Raw genomic sequence first — 17910 nt, forward strand, 5'->3', positions numbered from 1 at the left:
AAGGGAAACTTGATCTTTTTTGTTCTGCCTCTGGTGCTCGCATATCCCCTGCCAAGTCGATCTGTTTGGGTTGGGAAGATCAACCTCCTGAGTGGTTTTCTTGTTCTGGTCTTCAGTGGGGTGGTCCTAAGAAAATTGTTAAATATCTCGGTATTCCTTTTTCTGTAGATCTTGGTCTTAGAAGCATGTGGTTGTGGGTTAGAGATAAAATTCTTAACAAGCTTAATAAATGGCATAATAGAACTTTGTCTCTGGCCGGTCGTATTCAAGTGTGTCAGAAAATTTTGTCCTCTTATAGTATCTACTATTCTTCAGCTTGGTTATTCAGTAACTACCAGATCCAAGACATTCAGAGCACCATCAGATCTTTCCTCTGGTCCGATGGTAAAGGTAATAAGAAGTGTCATGCTATCAGGTGGGCTTGGTGTCATGTGGACAAGTCCTTTGGTGGTTTAGGGCTTAAGGACCTGAAACTCCAAGGGATTGCCCTCTCCGCCAAGTGGATATTTCTCTCTTTGAATGGTGACTGCCCGTGGAAAGTGCTTGTTAGGCACAACATAGAGAGAGGTTATCCCAAGAAAGCTAAGTCTTGGAAGAATCTCCCTTTTGGTGATCTTCTGTTGGGGGAATTCCCGGTTGCGGTTCAAGGTTCTATGGTTTTTAAGGCCATTTGGAAGGCCTGGGAACAGGTCAGGGACCACATTATGAATAAGAGCTGGTACCACCAAGGCTCTCTCCACGGTGAGAGATCCATTTGGTGGAATCTTGTCATTAATGGGAAACCCCTTGCCTTAATGCAGGGCTGCTCTGCTAGATCTTGGGCTAAAAAAGGTATCAAGCAGTTTGTAGACCTGTTCGAGGGTGATCTTCTCCCGTCTTGGGACGCTATCAAATCTAAATTTGATATTCCTGACTCTCAGAGAAGAACGTACAATATGGTGAGATAAGCCTCCAGACACCTCCCCTCTGTTTGCAACGTGGACTCCCTTAGACATCTTCATTGCTTGTGGCCCGAAGGTGTGGCTATGGACTGCCTTAAAGCCAAACACATTCATTTTGTTATTAATCAGAATAAAGACATTTTCAGTCATGTGAACTCTACGTGGCATCTATCCCTTGATGACAAGATGTGGAGTAAAGTTTTTCAGCGGCTCTGGAAAAGTCCTGTTGAGCCGAAAATCAATTGTTTTAGATGGCTTGTTTTACTTGACAGACTTCCTATCAAGAGGTTTAGTACTGATTCTGATTCTCATTTTGATCTGTGCAATCTGTGTAAGGTTCTAGAAACTGGTAAACATATCCTTTTTGATTGTCTCTTTGCTAAGGAAATTTGGAATAGATTTGGCATTATTTATCCGTTCAATATGAGCATTCTTAATATCATTTCTGGTTATGTGCCTGGCTTGCATAAGGATTCGAATTTATTTTGGAATATGCTGTCTTCTAACATTCTTTGGCAGATCTGGAAATGCAGGAACGAAGAAAAGTTTCAAGGTAAGCCGAGAGTTCTTACTGAGTTTTTCAGGAAACTCACACATTTCAAAATTTTTCTGCAGGTTCATGTTACGATGATGGTGGAAAGGAAGAAGTTAAAGAGGTTCATTCAATGCGGTGCATCCTTTTATTTTCACGAGTTGAAGAATGGCCCCCTTTGGCGGAGAACCCTGGATGACCTACATGCGTTCGAGGTTGCCTGCGAGAAAATTAAAGATGAAATCAGGAAGAATGGGAACCCCAGATTAGATGAGCTTTCCTTGCTGGCTCAGGTGCAAGCTCACAAAGACTTGGTCTGGATGGATGGTCCTCTTGGCTGGGTGGCTTGGGTTGATCGCTCATTGGACATTCTATCTTAGTCATGTTGCAGATCTTGGTTGTAATTATATTTTTTTTTATCAGTGTCATCCTCTGTAAACTGTATATGTTTTTGATCGAGTGAGGCTAGGCCTCTGGTTGATGTAATCTTGAACTCTTATGTAATTTTGAACTCATTATCTTTAATAAAAAAAAAAAAAAAATATTCTAAATAAATTTGTATTTTTATAATAAACATTCTAAACTGATATATATATATTATCTACTATATTTTTTTACGGTTTATTTATAATTTGAAATGTCATCTATACGATTTTAGAAAAAAAATAGCATGTCAATGCATACTTTCCACTAATTTTTTAAGCTGTCAAATACAGTTCAAAAGTGAAAAGAACGGCCATTTTGCCTGTCAAATTCCAGGCCTGATAGGAGATATTTTCCATTCCAAAGTTTGTACATTAACAAACATGAGTGGAAGAAACGTCACGGCTGTCGTCATATTTAAATTGATGTTGAGTTTCATTGTTGCTTGGAAAATCTGATTCTACACGGCAGCCACAGTTTCAAAATCAAAGATAGCTGTTTAGATCGTGAACAGACACTCATAACTTTTATCTGTTGTGATGGCGTGAGGCCATCCTTAAGATTCGGTGCAGAAACTAGTTTTCAAAATTTTCAGTTTTTGAATAGTTACTATCATCAATAATTGATTTGAAATTGGACTTTATATATGCCGATTTGTTGAAGTAAGAATCTTGCCTTGAAGTACTGTGTTTTGATTGAAACATTGCAACAATGCTAATACCAATAGAAACAACTAAAACCATCTTTCACAAGGGATGGTTTATCTGACATAAGAGTTTTATTATTAGTAATAGATCAACTTCATAAGAGATGCCATAATTATTGGAGTATATCTATCCCTCCAATAAATCTTATTTAAAGAAATTGTAAAGATTAGAATGAGTAGAGAAAACAATAACAAAAACAGAATAAAGCAATAACAAGAGACAACACACGATCGTAGTTCCGCAAATTTGCCTACATCCACACTCAAAGCACAGAATCACTTCATTAATCAACACTAATACATGGGCTGCACACAGCCAGTATATAATCATATTCAGATATGAAATGAACAGTTGGGAGAATGCAAATGGTCATGTGACCATTGGGCTTCACATTCCCAACAATCTCCCCTGTGAAATCCAACTGGTACAGCCATGCAGAACATCCCTGCTTCCATTTCAAAATTCACATTACAACCAGCCTGCTAGATTTTAGCTTCACAATCTTCTCCTCGCATACACTTCGAATTAATCTTCTCCAAAGCACGTCAAACTGAAGAAAACTTATCCACTGAACATCTTCTCTTGCAACTTTTATGGGCACAAAGTCGCCCATAAATCATAAATCATTACTTTTGAATTATAAAAATTAAGTTTTCAACAATATGACCAAAAAATGAATAGAACTGTAAAGAGGCTTTCATATATTGATTTACCTTTTAACATTACGATGAAAGAGTAAATATTGATGCAAAAATATCCATATAAAAATGACTTCAATGGTAAAATTCCTGTAGTCAATTCTAAAACGGTATCAGATCTTAGCAACCAGTTAACATGCAGAACAAATTGCCTTGTTGTCCAATTACTAATATATGTTATGTAGCAAGCGTGGTGTGGGAACTGCTTGCAACTTTTGACGCTTCTTCAATACCACTCCAAACAAATAGTCCATGTCCACTTTGTCCGTACTCATTCCATCAGGCAGACTCCAGTCGAAAGAGTGAACCAGAGAAGCCAAAATCAAATGAAGCATCTTATCAGCCAAAGGAAGCCCTAGGCAAATTCTTCTCCCTGCTCCAAATGGTATGAACTCAAAATCTTGTCCCTTAAACTCCATTTTAGCTCCCTCACCCTCCAAAAATCTCTCTGGCATAAATTTGGAGGGCTCCTTCCAGACATTAGGATCTCTTCCCATTGCCCACACATTAACCATAACCTGTGTGTCTTTGGGGATCACAAATCCCTCTATTTCACAAGAGGTGGCCGCTCTGTGAGGAATCATGAGAGGACCAGCTGGATATAGGCGAAGAATTTCTTTCACCACTGCATGGAGATAAGGCAGATGCTCTATATCAGATTCTTCTACTCTTCTGTTCCGACCCACAGTCTCATCTAATTCTACTTGGGTTTTTTTCATTTTATCTGGATTGCGAATGAGTTCCCCCATCGCCCATCCTACTGTCGCAGCAGAGGTGTCACTCCCGGCCATTAACAGGTCCTGCCACACCCAGAACAGTCAGATTTAAAACCACCCCAAAACCAACATTAAAACTAAACTTGGTAATCAAATCCAGGTAGAAATGAGACCAATTTAAACTATATAGAAAATACCAGAAAATTGAACTTACAAAAAGTATTGCTCTGATATCTGTCTGACTGAGATCAGGACCTTGCATATCTAGCAGCACGTCTAAAAAATCCCTCTCTTTCTCTCTTTCATCATTCGGATCTCTGCTTCTCCTCGCCATTCGATTACTTATGCACAGATCTAAAAAATAATGAGCTCGTTTTAAATGGGCTCCTATTTTACGGCCGACACCCTGAAGATCCAGAAACCCAAGCCATGGAAAAAAATCAGCCAAATCGGGCTTTTCAACAAGCTCCACCCATGAAGTAATAGCGTTGGTGAAGTCCACAGCGTCGGGATTATTTGGGTCGAATACATTTGTACTGAGCATGAGATTACCAAGCATATTCAGACTCGTGTGGATCATCAAATCACCCAAGTTCACACTCTTTCCCTTCACTCTGTTCTCCTCGAAAATCAATCGAATCATTTGGAAAACTGAATCTTTTCTCACATGTTCCGAAGCTTGGAGTTTTTTGGCAGAGAAAAGCTCTGTAGTGGCAATACGTCTGAATTTTCGCCAGTGGGATTCATTTTGAGCCCATATTATTGAAGACTTGTGGTAAGAGAGTATCTTCATTGAATGTTTGACAGTCCGACCAGCAAGGATGTTGTCATGGGTTTTGAGCACCTCCTTTGCCATGGCAGCAGAGGAGGCCACCACTGTTGTTTTCATGCCAAGAAAGAGTGTGATCAAGGGACCATATTGCTGAGAAAGGGCAAACAGTGATTCATTGGGTTTTTTGCCAAGCAGAAAGAGGTTTCCTATGATAGGCCAAGCACGTGGTCCAGGTGGAAGAGGAAGGCTCTTCGTCTTTCTTCTCCATAGCATGAATACAGAAAAGACTACAACAAAACTGCTAACCAGAACAGAAAACCAGAACACCAGGTGCTTATCCATCCGTATAAGATTTGGTGGCCACTAATCTCTGAAAAGCCCACAATCCATATACTTATCGTTTCTACAGCAAAATTTTTATTTAGATATCAAAAGATTTAGTTCTCATTTTGTTGTCAGACACCCAATGGTAGCACAAAGTCAATATTGTGGAATAATTTGATTCAAAGTAGATGGTTTAGAAAATTGGAATGCTATACAGTTGAGAGCTTTTTAGATATTTTATTAGTTGTCAAACACTCAATGGTCGCACAAAGTCAATGTTGTGGAAAAATTGGATTCAATGCACATAAATCTAGAAAAATGAGCACACTACATAGCAAACAACTTTTAGATGTTGACGGCCATTAGAGCTTGTATCAAGAACTTGTCATGGTGATTTGAACCGGAACCTTCACTACTGTACAAAGAATAGTTTCTAAATCTTAAGCTTAAAGGGTTTTAGCACATGTAAATTAGTTTCTAAATTTTTGATATATATTTGTAAATTAGTTTGGAGGGATGGAATATTGTTTATAAGATTTATTTTTTTGTCTTTGGATCAATTAATGGACAAGGATAGGGTAGTTTAATGCGATGGTCTTTGTTGAGGCCTCCAATCTTGTTTCTTTGTATCTGTTCTTTGTAATTAATAAATTTTTACCCCTTTAAAAAAATGGTATGAAAAGTATGCTTATTTAAACTAGCTTATTATGTAATGTTGTTTCAGTCATTAAAAGGATAAAAATATCATTTTGAATAAAAAGAAGGTAACTAACATAAATCTACATCATTAGAAGGTGGGTCTATTTGATCAATGTACATCATATAAGATGCATCATTAACATAATCTAAAGTATAAGAGATGCTTGAACATAAAAAATTGTTATGTTTATGCAACTCAAATAATATTTTTTTACTATTTTTTTAATTATGTCGATAGAGGTAACTCTACAATGACAACTGCGATATGCAACTCAAATAACATTTTTTTATTATTTTTTTAACCTATTTATTTTAATATTATTTTTCTAATTACATCAATAGTGGGTAACTCTACAATGACAGTTGCGATAAGATGTCTAAGTCTAATGCAAACGCAATCTACTTTTTCGAAGATTTGAAAGCGTTTAAATAAAAAAGGGTAGTACAAAAGCATTGTTTTTTAAAATGACTTTTTTTTCTCTCATTTTTATTATTTTGCCAATTATTTGGAAAGTAAATTTTTATTTTATTTTTATTTTAATTTTTGTGCATATGATCTTTATCTTGATTACTTTCTCTACTTCAATTTTTTTTTTAGATTTAGTATCTATTATTTTATATAGATGTTTAAAAATATAGCTATGTTAGTTATTACAGATAACTGGAAAGTCTTCAAGAAGAGAGTAGTGGTGAATTTGTTTGAATAATTTCAATTATGATAAATTTAGAATAATTATTAATCTTAAGTCAGATTTAGGTGGTTGTGTTATAGTTTTAAAGTAAAATTTTATATAAATGAATTTAATTTAAAAATATGAATTAGTATGATGTTTTAATAATTAATATTTAGTAAATGAGGACTACGGAATTATTTTATACTTTCATTTGTTTCTATTTATTTGATTATAGTAATAAGGACAAATAAGAAGAGATGAAGGAACTAAAGGGTAAACGAAGGGATCACAATTTATTTGTTATCATTATATAATGTATGACAAGGTAAAATATGACTATGAATAATAATAAAGTAAGATGAGACATAAGAGAACAATCATCATAAACAAAATCATTTTTTGTAAAAGAATGTAACTCACATAAATCATTATTCGTACACCCCTCACAAGATGGATCACCTAAGGAACATGAATATCATCTAAGGACATGAATTTGATTTAACATGTAAAGATCCATCAATTGAACCATCAAAATCATCACACAAAACTCCTCATGAAGAGGAATTATATCATCATGTAATACATGCACAATCAATTGATCAATAAATATAATATAAGAAGTTATTGTATTATCATCATAATGCATGCTATCATTATCTAATGTGTCACAAGGTTGAAAAAATCATTAAAAATATTAATATATTGAAGATAAGATGTAAGATAACTATCATCATAATTATAAAATGGGAAAAAAAAGAGCAACCCTAATCATAACACTGAAAATAACCATAATTGTCTTATAATTATGATTAGTATTTAGGTTAAAAGTATAGTTATAGATTGGATTACGATTAGGGTTAGAGTTATAATTAGGTAGGGATGGGGTTAGAATTAGCTTAGGATTAGAATACAATTAGGGTTAGGTGTAAAGTTACAATTATGATTGGGGTGATAATTGGGCTGATGATTACAATTTGGTTTATAATTAGAGTTAAATAGTTAGTGCTATGGCTGCAAACCTAGAAGTAGGATTAGGGATTGATTTAGAATTATGTTAATAATTAGGGTTACAATTACAATTAAATTAACTTAAGTTTAATTTTGAGGTTAGGCTTAGAATTATGGTTTCATTATGATTAGGGTTAAGATTATGGCTAGAACTGGAGTTAGAGTTATAATTATAATTGTCATATTATTATTCTATCTTGTAAAAGACCTTATGGTCTTAAGGAATTTTGATATTTTCTTCAATTGAAATGAGTTATATAATATTGAAGATTTATGAGCTTAAATTCATTTCCATTGTGTATCATTTATTTAGAATGAATTTATGAATTTTTATTTTTTATTTTCCTTGCCATTACACCTAACCCTTTTTCATGGCATATGGTTCTATTAGGAGATTGATCTTGTCACCCTTTTAAATTTTCTCATATTTGGTATGCTTTTAGGTTTAAGATCTTTTGTGACATTTGGGAAAACAAGAATTTTGGTATTTTTATTGGTTGTGTAGTTGGTAATCATTTCTTTCTTTACACTAAAGCTATGGTTTGCTCCAATTTACTTGTGTAGATTTAGGTGAAAGCAAAAACGGTTACACTTGAAGTTGCTTTCTTATAGGTTCTTTGAGGCTATTGGGGTAATGACCCTTGTATAGTTTTTAGGGTGCCATCTCTTGCTATCTATTACCAAGGCTACTCCCCTCAACATAGATGTGGATGTAGAAAGCCTAACAAAAGAGATCATGGCTCGCAATCACATGGATTTCAATTACCTTGTAGATAGTATATCTTGTTTTCGGTAAGCTATGTTACCAAATCTTAACCGGACACTTCCATGGCTTTGAAAAAACTACCTACAAGATTTACAGATAGTATATCTTGTTTTCGGTTCTTAAGATATCCTGTTTTCAATTCTTAATCTATTACTTCCATGAACAAAATGTATTTTCTCATTGTTTTAACTTCATGCATACTGCCTTTATTGTTCGTAAATAGGCTCTGAAAGGCATCAGACAGACGGTCCAGATTGCCATTAAGTTTGGGTTGACGGGCTAATGGAGAATTCGGTGTGAAGGGAGATCCTGCATATGTAAGGGCTGCCTGCCTGTGAAGCAAGCCTCAAGAGGCTTGGTATAGACTACATCGATCATTATTATCAGCACAGGTTGGATACTACTGTACCCATAGAAGCTACTGTAAGTCTTCAGATTTCAAACCTGTAATCTTGCACCAAAATATTTTTGTTGGCTACTGTAAGTCTTAAGATTTGAAACCTGTAATATTGCGGCAAGATATTCTTCATCAAGCTACTGTAATTCTTAAGATTTCAAACTTGTAATCTGGCTGCAAAATTTTCTTTTATCAAGCTACTGTAATGTCTGAATCATCAAGGTTGTATGGCTTTGGAGGACAAACGTGTATCCCTCTAGCTTTTACTGAGGTCTAGCAAACAAAAGAAGTCTGATAACAAGCAATTGACTTGGGCTTTTATACAGATGGGTGAACTGAAGCAGCTGGTAGAAGAGGGAAAGATAAATATGTGGGTCTGTCAGAAGCCTCTGCTTCAACAATCCGTAGAGCCCATGCAGTGCATCCAATCACTGCAGTGCAGCTTGAATGGTCTCTGTGGAGTAGGGATTCTGAGGCCCAAATTATTCCCACCTGCAGGTAAACAGTTTGACTGTACAATACCTCAACAGTCAGTAATTTCATTTGTAATTCATTTATCTAGAGCACCGAGAACAAATATTTGTGAATTTGTGTTTATACCAAAAGACGAATTGGAGGTTTTGATAAGGAACTTTTAAGAATTTAAATAAGTCGTGTGAGATGCTGATTAGTTTAATGTCGTTTTTTCCATTTGCAGGGAGTTGGGGATTGGGATTATTACATAACAGCCCTTTAGGCAGGGGTTTCTTTGCCTCAGGAACAAAACTTCTTGAAAGTGTGACTGATTATGACTACCGTAAGGTATAGGATTGAATTTTTTTTTTGGTATGTAAGATCTGTGAGAAAAGTAACAAGCATAGAAAATTTGCAAAGAAGAAAAATAACACATAACACACAGATTTATTTGGAAAAACCTGGTAAAAATATATCTGTATAAAACCACAGTCAAAGTTTGTCTTTCGTATTGATTCGGTTACAACAATCTCAAAACTATACTTGAAAACATGACTTTGAGCAACCTAAAACAGCCGAGTTGCGGAGTCCTACTTGAAGACAACTTACTAAATATAGCAAGTATGACTCGAACAACTACATGTAAAACACATGTTGAAATTACTATTTATAGAAAGTTTCTTAACAAAACTTTCTATTTATAGTAAGTCTCAAAACTTTAACACTAGTGATTAATCCATGATGATGCAACCACTGCTAGCTAAGACGGCCATGATGACTCAACCACTGCTAGCTAAGAGTCCAATTTGGACTTCGCATTCCAACAGGATCAAGTTCAAACAAAATAAAATCTAACACAAATGTATATTACGAGATCATTGAAGATGACAATTACTTTCATTTGATTTTATGATAGTGGAGAATTGAAGATGACAATTACTTTCATTTGATTTTATGATTCTAGATTAATCCAGATCATATAATTGATTTGTTAAACAGGGGAGTCCAAAGCTTCAAAGTGAGAATCTTGAGCACAACCAAGCTCTACTCCAAAAGCTAAGTGAGATGAGTTTCAAAAAGGGTACAGCCCAAGCTAGCTTGCTCTTGCATAGGTTCAACACCAGGGGAATGATGTTGTGCCTATACCCAAAACCACCAAGATAGGATAAGGAGAGGAGGATGAAGGGAGAGGGAGAGAGAGGGAGATTGGAAAAAGGAGAGGGGAAGAGAGGGAGAGAGGGAGATTGTGTGTGTGTGTGTGTGTGTGTGTGTGTGTGTGTGTGTGTGTGTGTGTGTGTGAGAGAGAGAGAGAGAGAGAGAGAGAGAGAGAATAGGATAAGGAGAGGGGTGAGAGAGAGAGTTAGAGAGAGTAGGGAGAGGGGGAGGGAGAGAGAGTTGGAGAGAGTAGGGGGTAGGTAGGAAGAAGGATATAATAGGATAAGGAGAGGGGGAGGAAGTGAGAGTTAGAGACACAGAGAGAAGGGGATAGGAAGAAAGGGAGAGAGATATGGAAAGAAAGAGAAGGGAGAGAGGGAGATAGAGAGAGAGAGAGGGACAGAGAATTGGATAAGGAGAGGGAGGGAGATTGAGAAAATGAGAGGAGGAGAGAGAGATTGGGAAAAGGAGAGGGGGAGAGGGAGAGAGAGGGAGATTGGGAAAAGGAGAGAGAGAGAGAGAGAGAGAGAGAGAGAGAGAGAGAGAGAGAGAGAGAGAGAGAGAGAAGGAGGAGAGGGTGAGAGACATGAGGTAGAGAGAGAACGAGAAGGAGAAGAGGGCGAGAGGCTTGGTAGAGAGAGAAGTGTGAGGGGGAGAGAGATGAGGTAGAACTCAAGGAGGATAATTAGGGCTCAGAATAGACAGAGATGACAACGGGGGAAGGAAGACGAGAGAGAGAGAGGAAAAGAAGAGAGACATGCATGTATACAAACATATATACATATATCTATATAAATATATGTATATATAACTATAGATATGCATATGTACATACTTAAACACATATTATATATGTATGTCTATACATATGTGTAGTAAATGCTAAGTTTACAAGCATACATTTTGATGTCTTCATAACCCATATGGGTTTTGTGAAACTCAAAATGATGATTTTAGTTCTACATAACTCGTACGGGTTATATAGAACTATGAATGGTACTTTTTTCTTTTCAAAACCCAAGTGGATTATCTTGCACATTAGAATCCGTGCCATTTTTGGCTTGGTAAGAGGGTTGGAAAATGACCATAAGGCTTGCAAGCCCATTTTCCCTCCATTTTTGTCCATTTACACATTTTTTCATCTTCCAACATGACCTCTCGACTTCGTCTGAAGAGGGGAAAAACTAGCAAGGTGGATTCAGGTGGTTAGTGCACAAACAAAACACTAAAAGATATTAAAAACATGAAACATGCATAAAACCACATAAAAACATGAAGACAAAGCTTATACCTTGCTAATTTTACCTCCCTCGAATTGAGCTTGATGAAGTGGATGATGAGGATGCGCCCTTGATGCTCCACTTGATGTGTTGCTTGCTTGATTTGGATGTGGAATGCTCTCCAAGTGCTCAACAAGATAGATTGGATTTGATAAGATTATTGGATGCATTTGAATTGAAAGATTGGAGAAAGAAGAGGAGAAAAGAGAAGCATGACAATGCATGAGAAGTGGATGATTTGTGAGGAGAATAGACTCCAATTTATAGATTGGAGAAGACCAATGGAGGGCCAAGATTGATTTGATCATGAAGGGTTCAGATTGATTTTAGATAGAAGACATGGATCAAGTGTTGGCAATATTACATTATAAGGATATTGAGAAGGTTGTTGATGATTATGGACATAACTGATTAAAGATGTTTTACTATCTTGATATTATTATTTTGTCATTGATGTCAAGAAATTGATTTTCTAATTTAGTATGATGTTGCCATATCTTGAGAAATATGATATGAAGATTATAAAAGGAGTCGGTAAAGACACAAGAAAGAGTATGATGAATAAGGGGATAAGTTATTAAATGGGCAACTCTACCGAGTCAGACAATGATGAGATCTTGATGTTTTAGATTGTTTTAACATCATACATACATTGTAAAATGTAAAGGTTAATACTATACTATGTTATCAAGCAAAGAACCTAGTCGGTAAACCCTAAGGTTATCGCAGTCGGTTAATGAAGATAGAATGTCTACCGAGTGAAGTTTAGTATTCACCAAGTTGTAACCGAGCTATAACAGAATGCATTAAATGTTTACATGTAATATTTAATGAAAGAAGCTAATGAGCTGAAGTGGATCAATGATTGGCAAGCCGTGGAAGAAGTTTGTTAAACGAATCCAAGGCAATGGAAAGTCAGCAAGAAGATCTACAGCTCAGATTGAATTGCATTACCCTAACACAAGTTCCAAGGTGAATGTGCAAGTTCCAAAGCAGGGTAAAACGTTCTCAGATCGAAAGATACAATGAACCTGGACAAGATTGAAGATCTGATGGCTATGATTGATCATGGGAAATGTGATCAAGGAGATTAAGCGGTTAGAAGATTGTTTATAAATAGGAAATTGTTGATAAACAATGTATGCGGGCAAGTGTATGCACAGGGATGCTACATAGTGATTACCGAGCACAGAAGCTTGAAGACCTATTAGAATAACAGAGTATTGATGCCCAACAGATAGACAAGATTAGTTCTATGTCTAGATTGTATTGAACAAATAGGAATCTGCTTTAGCATTTTAGATGTGAAGTTGCAAATAGATTGTATTACTGTTATTTTGTGAAAGTGACAGGAAATCTCTTAACCGAGTGGACTTAACAGTCTTATATGTAAATCCTCTAACAAGGTGACATTCTGATTGAGTGTTTGAAATCCTTTGACAAGGTCACTTCTAACAAAGTGAAGATCCTAACAGATCTGAGGGAAATCCCTTAACCGGGTCACATCTAGCAATGTGTTTGTAATCTTTAACAGGATTTGCTTTTAATTGAGCATACTTTAGAAGAGTATATTTCTTAGTGGGTCCGAAATCCCACAGTGGTTTTTCCCTATTTGGGTTTCCACATTAAATCTGGTGTTATGAGGTTTATATTGTTCATATGCTTTTGAGTTTGCATGTTTGATAGTTTTTGGTTATATGACTGATATATATGTTACCGAGGTTGAATCTGTTGCTTTTATGGATGATTAAGTTTGTATGATTCACCCCGCCCCCCCCCCCCTCTCATCTTGTTGGCTATTGGATCTGTACTTATATTAAGTATCAGAACTATCAATTGGTATCAGACCTTTGGACTTTGAAAGGAAAGTTTAAAGGCACTTGAGTTAAAGATCCAAAGATGTATAAGAGGGATGCACCTAAGCTGAATAAGTCAAGTTTCTCTACATGGCAGAAAAGGATGAAGCTACATCTATCAGGAGTTGGAGAATATGCTATATACTATCTAGAGAATGATTTTGTTGCACAGAGCACCTATCCATTAACTATGGAAGAGATAAAGGCGAAGCAAGAACATATTCAAGCAATGATTGAAATAACATTTGCATTGACCGATTCTAAGTTTAATGATCTAGAAGGTTGCAATGATGCAAAGGCAATGTGGACTAAGCTCATATCTGTATATGGAGGAGATGAACATGTTCAAAGAGCAAAAGTTGATAGTTTAAGAGGACAACTTGAATCTATGAGGATGGATGAAGGTGAGAACATAACCCAGTATAGTACAAGAATAAAGGAGATTGTAAATCAAATCAAAGGAGCAGGAGGAACTATTGAAGAAAAGGATGTGACAAGTAAGTTGTTAAGAACCCTTTTACTTGCCTATGCAATCTGAGTCTCTGCAATCAATGAATTGAGGTTTGTACCTAATATGCCAGTTTCCTTGGATGCTACTATTGGTAAGCTACATGCATTTGAGTTAAGTAATTTTGATAACAGTGAGTCATCGGTAAATAAAGTTGAATCTGCATTTAGTTCTTTTTGTCTAAATGAATCTAATGATTACAATGAAAGAAAGTATAAGTACTCTGAAGGAGATCACAGTGGAGCAAGTGAAATATTTCGGAAGAACATGGAGGAGGTACACAAACTATATGAAGAAATTAGAAAGCAAGAAGAGTTTGAAGCACTATTGGCCAAAAGGTTACCGAGAGGCAAAGGTAAGTATAAAGGAAAACTACCTTTGAAATGTTTCAATTATGATAAGATTGGACATATGGCTTCTAACTGTCCTGACAAAGATTTTACTGAAAAGAGAGATTACCGAGATGACAGATAGAAAGATAATCATTACAGAGGACACCGAGACTTCAGAAGAAGAGATAGAAAGACATGCTTAATTGTTGATGAGGAATGTGAAGATGATAAATCAGATGAGATTGACACATAAGAAGTTGTTTATGTGGCTATCAAGGATGGATCAGATGAAGAAAGGTATGAAGAAAAAGCCCTAATATCTCACATAAACACTAATGATTCTTGGATTATAGACAGTGGATGCTCACATCATATGACAGGAGATAAACACAAGTTTGTTATGTTAGAAGATTATGATGGAGGCTATGTTAGATTTGGTAATGATGCACCATGTCTGGTAAGAGGTAAAGGATCCTTAACACTTCTTGATAAAGCAAGATGCAATGATGTTTATTGGGTTGAAGGTTTGAAATATAATTTGTTGAGTGTAGCACAACTAAACAACACAGGTTACTGAATAGAATTTTAGAAAGGAATTGTCAAAGTTCATGACAAGAATGGAAAGTTAGCTGCTACCGGGACACAAACAAAAGGTAATACATTTCACCTTGACTCAACTCACAATAAGTGTTTGCATGCAAAGATTGATAATACCTGGTTATGGCATAAAAGGTTTTGTCATGTTAATTTTGATAATCTAATCAAGATAAGTAAGAAGCACAGAGTAAGAGGTCTACCGAGTCTTGAAAAACCTGAGAATGCTATGTGTTGAGGATGCCAAATGGGTAAAATGACAGTTCAAAGTTCAAAGTTCAAAGTTAAAATGAGATCTTGTGCACACTGATCTTTGTGGTCTTATGAAAGTTCAAAGTTATTATGGTGATAAGTATTTCATATTATTTGTGGATGACTATTCAAGGATGATGTCAGTAATGTTTTTAAAAGAAAAATCAGAAGCTTTTCAAATGTTTAAGTGGTACAAGGCTAGAGTTGAAAATGAAACAGGAAGACAACTGAAATGTCTTAGATCACATAGAGGTGGAGAGTTCACATTTGATGAGTTCAACCTATTTTGCATTGATCGTGGTATTAAAAGACAAGTCTCTGCACCGAGAACTCCACAACAGAATGGAATAGCTGAAAGAAGAAATAGATCTATTGTGGATTGTGCTACAACACTGATGATTGAGAAGAAGGTTCCACAAACATTTTGGAGAGAAGAAATAAGCACAGCCATTTACACCTTGAACCGAGTTCAATTGAAGAAAGGTACTTTGAAGACACCTTATGAAATCTGGTATGGCAAGAAACCTAATGTAAGTTATTTTAAGATCTTTGGAAGTAAATGCTATGTTCATAAAGATGATAGAAATGGCAAGTTTGATTAGAAAAGTGAAGAAGGAACATTTCTAGGATATTCCTCTAGAAGCAAAGCATTTAAATGTCTGATCAAATCATCTAACAAAATAGTAGAAAGTGCAAATGTGAAAATTGATGAATTTGCAGAAAGAATTGATGAAGGGAATTCCAAAGAACCGGAAGACTATGATGAATTTGTCTATGTGCAACCGAGAAGTCCTACCGAGATAACTATTGAAGAAAATGTAGAAAATATCCAATTACCGAGTGATGAAGAAGATCATAAAGAACCTACCGAGCCTGTATTAGCCAAGTATGTCAGAAGACACCATGCACCAAGTCAGATTATAGGAGATAAGGATGATTCAGTGATGACAAGGAACAAACTGAGACAGAACACATGTTTGATATCTGAATTTGAACCGAGAATTGTGAAAGAGACATTTAACAGTGAATATTGGATAAATGCTATGACTGAAGAGATTGATCAAATCAAGAAGAATGACACATGGACACTGGTCTCAAGACCAAAGGACAAAAATGTAATCGGTACAAAGTGGATCTTCAGAAACAAGCTAAATGAAAAAGGTGAGGTCATTCGGAATAAAGCAAGATTAGTTTGCAAAGGTTATGCCCAAGAAGAAGGAATTGATTATGGTGAGACTTTTGCACCTATTGCTAGACTTGAAGGAGTTAGAACATTGTTGGCATATGCTTCTTTCAAAAACTTCAAGGTATATCAAATGGATGTCAAATTTGCATTTCTGAATGGAATATTAGAAGAAGAAGTTTTCATTGAACAACCTGAAGGATTTGTTGATGACAATGATAAAGATCAGGTATGTAAATTGAACAAAGCTTTATATGGTCTGAAACAAGCACCTAGAGCATGGTATGAGAGATTGCACTCTTATTTGATTAAGATTGGTTTTATAAGGACAAGTGAGAACAACAACATGTACATGAAGAATGATGAAAATGGAATACTAATCTCAGCCATATTTGTTGATGATATTATATTTTGTGGAAATGACTCCTTATGCAAGAACTTTGGAAATGAAATGAGTAAAGAATTTGAGATGTCATTAATTGGTGAGATAAAGTATTTTATAGGCTTACAAATACTACAAATGAAAAATGAGATTTTCATTACTCAATGCAAGTACGTAAAGGAAATCTTGAAGAAATTTGGAATGGAGGATTCAAAACCAGTAAGTACTCTTATGACTACCAACTGTAAACTATCAAAGAATGATGAATTTGCATCTGTTGATGAGACACTTTACCAATCTATGATTGGAAAGTTGCAATATGTTGTTCACAGCAGGCCAGATATAGTACATGCAATAGGTATTGTTGCAAGATTCTTTGCAGATCCTAAGGAAATCCACATGACTGCAATCAAAAGAATTTTCAGATACTTGAAAGGCACTAAAGATTATGGCTTAGTATATCAGAAAGGAAATGATTTTGATTTAAAAGTTTATACTGATGCTGATTGGGCAGGCAACATTGATGACAGAAAAAGCACAAGTGGAGGAGCTTTCTTCTTAGGAGAAAGACTAGTGAGTTGGCTTAGCAAGAAACAAGGACGTGTTTCTCAGTCAACAGCCGAAGCTGAATATGTTGTAACATCACTGAATTGTACCAACATTGCATGGATCAAACAACTGTTGGAAGGTATAAATGAGAAAGTTACCAAACTAGTAACTATATTCTGTGACAATACTAGTGCCATTAATATTTCAAAAAACCCTGTTATGCACTCTAAGACAAAGCACATCTCTATCAAATATCATTATCTTAGAGAAGAAGCTCAAGAGAAGAAAGTGGTGTTGGAATATGTTAACACAAAGGAGCAGATAGCTGATATCTTCACCAAGCCACTACCAAAGGACACTTTTGAATATCTCAAAAGTAAGTTAGGGGTCCTACCCCTATCTTTTACTCATTGACCGAGTTCGGTGAAAGCATCACTTCAATGACTCTATTGAATATCTTTTGGGAAGCTGATGCTAGATTGATACACTTTAGAATGTTTTTTCTGAAAGTGTACTGGAATTAATACTGGGATAATACAGAGAATGATACAGGGAACAGGAATTGAAGACAAATGCTCTGACCGAGACTCAGTTGATACACAACAGCAGGCAATAACTTCTTACAGAAAGAAATTATGTTTTAGTTCTTTTTCTTTTTGGCATTGTTGTCAAAGGGTGAGAAGACCTACCTAATGGGGAGAACACCTAA

At 35.8% G+C, this 17910-nt stretch overlaps 1 protein-coding gene across 2 annotated transcripts; it reads right to left on the bottom strand.

The window, feature by feature from the left end:
• Positions 1 to 2835: 2835 nt before the first annotated feature.
• LOC131067978 (cytochrome P450 76C2) lies at positions 2836 to 5260 on the bottom strand. 2 transcript variants are annotated; one of them, XR_009111892.2, is made up of 3 exons: positions 4232 to 5260; positions 3317 to 4101; positions 2836 to 3153 (listed from the first exon to the last, which is right to left on the bottom strand). XR_009111892.2 is itself a non-coding variant. In XM_058003162.2 (2 exons), exons 1-2 carry the CDS (start codon positions 5129 to 5131, stop codon positions 3469 to 3471), a joined length of 1533 nt encoding a protein of 510 aa, XP_057859145.1. In that variant the 5' UTR covers positions 5132 to 5260; the 3' UTR covers positions 2836 to 3468. The 2 variants fall into 2 exon arrangements, 1 of the variants encoding a protein (XP_057859145.1); XM_058003162.2 differs by having other exon boundaries at positions 2836 to 4101.
• Between the last annotated feature and the right edge of the window lie 12650 nt (positions 5261 to 17910).

This window comes from Cryptomeria japonica, chromosome 6, assembly GCF_030272615.1.
Source record: "Cryptomeria japonica chromosome 6, Sugi_1.0, whole genome shotgun sequence".
Classification (NCBI taxonomy): Eukaryota; Viridiplantae; Streptophyta; class Pinopsida; order Cupressales; family Cupressaceae; genus Cryptomeria; species Cryptomeria japonica.

Excerpts from the sequence above, each read along its gene's own strand:
- LOC131067978 (XM_058003162.2), bottom strand. The coding sequence starts at position 5,131 with ATGGATAAGCACCTGGTGTTCTGGTTTTCTGTTCTGGTTAGCAGTTTT. Across the intron at positions 4,102-4,231 it reads ATATCAGAGCAATACTTTTT|GACCTGTTAATGGCCGGGAG; the intron begins GTAAGTTCAATT and ends TGGGTGTGGCAG.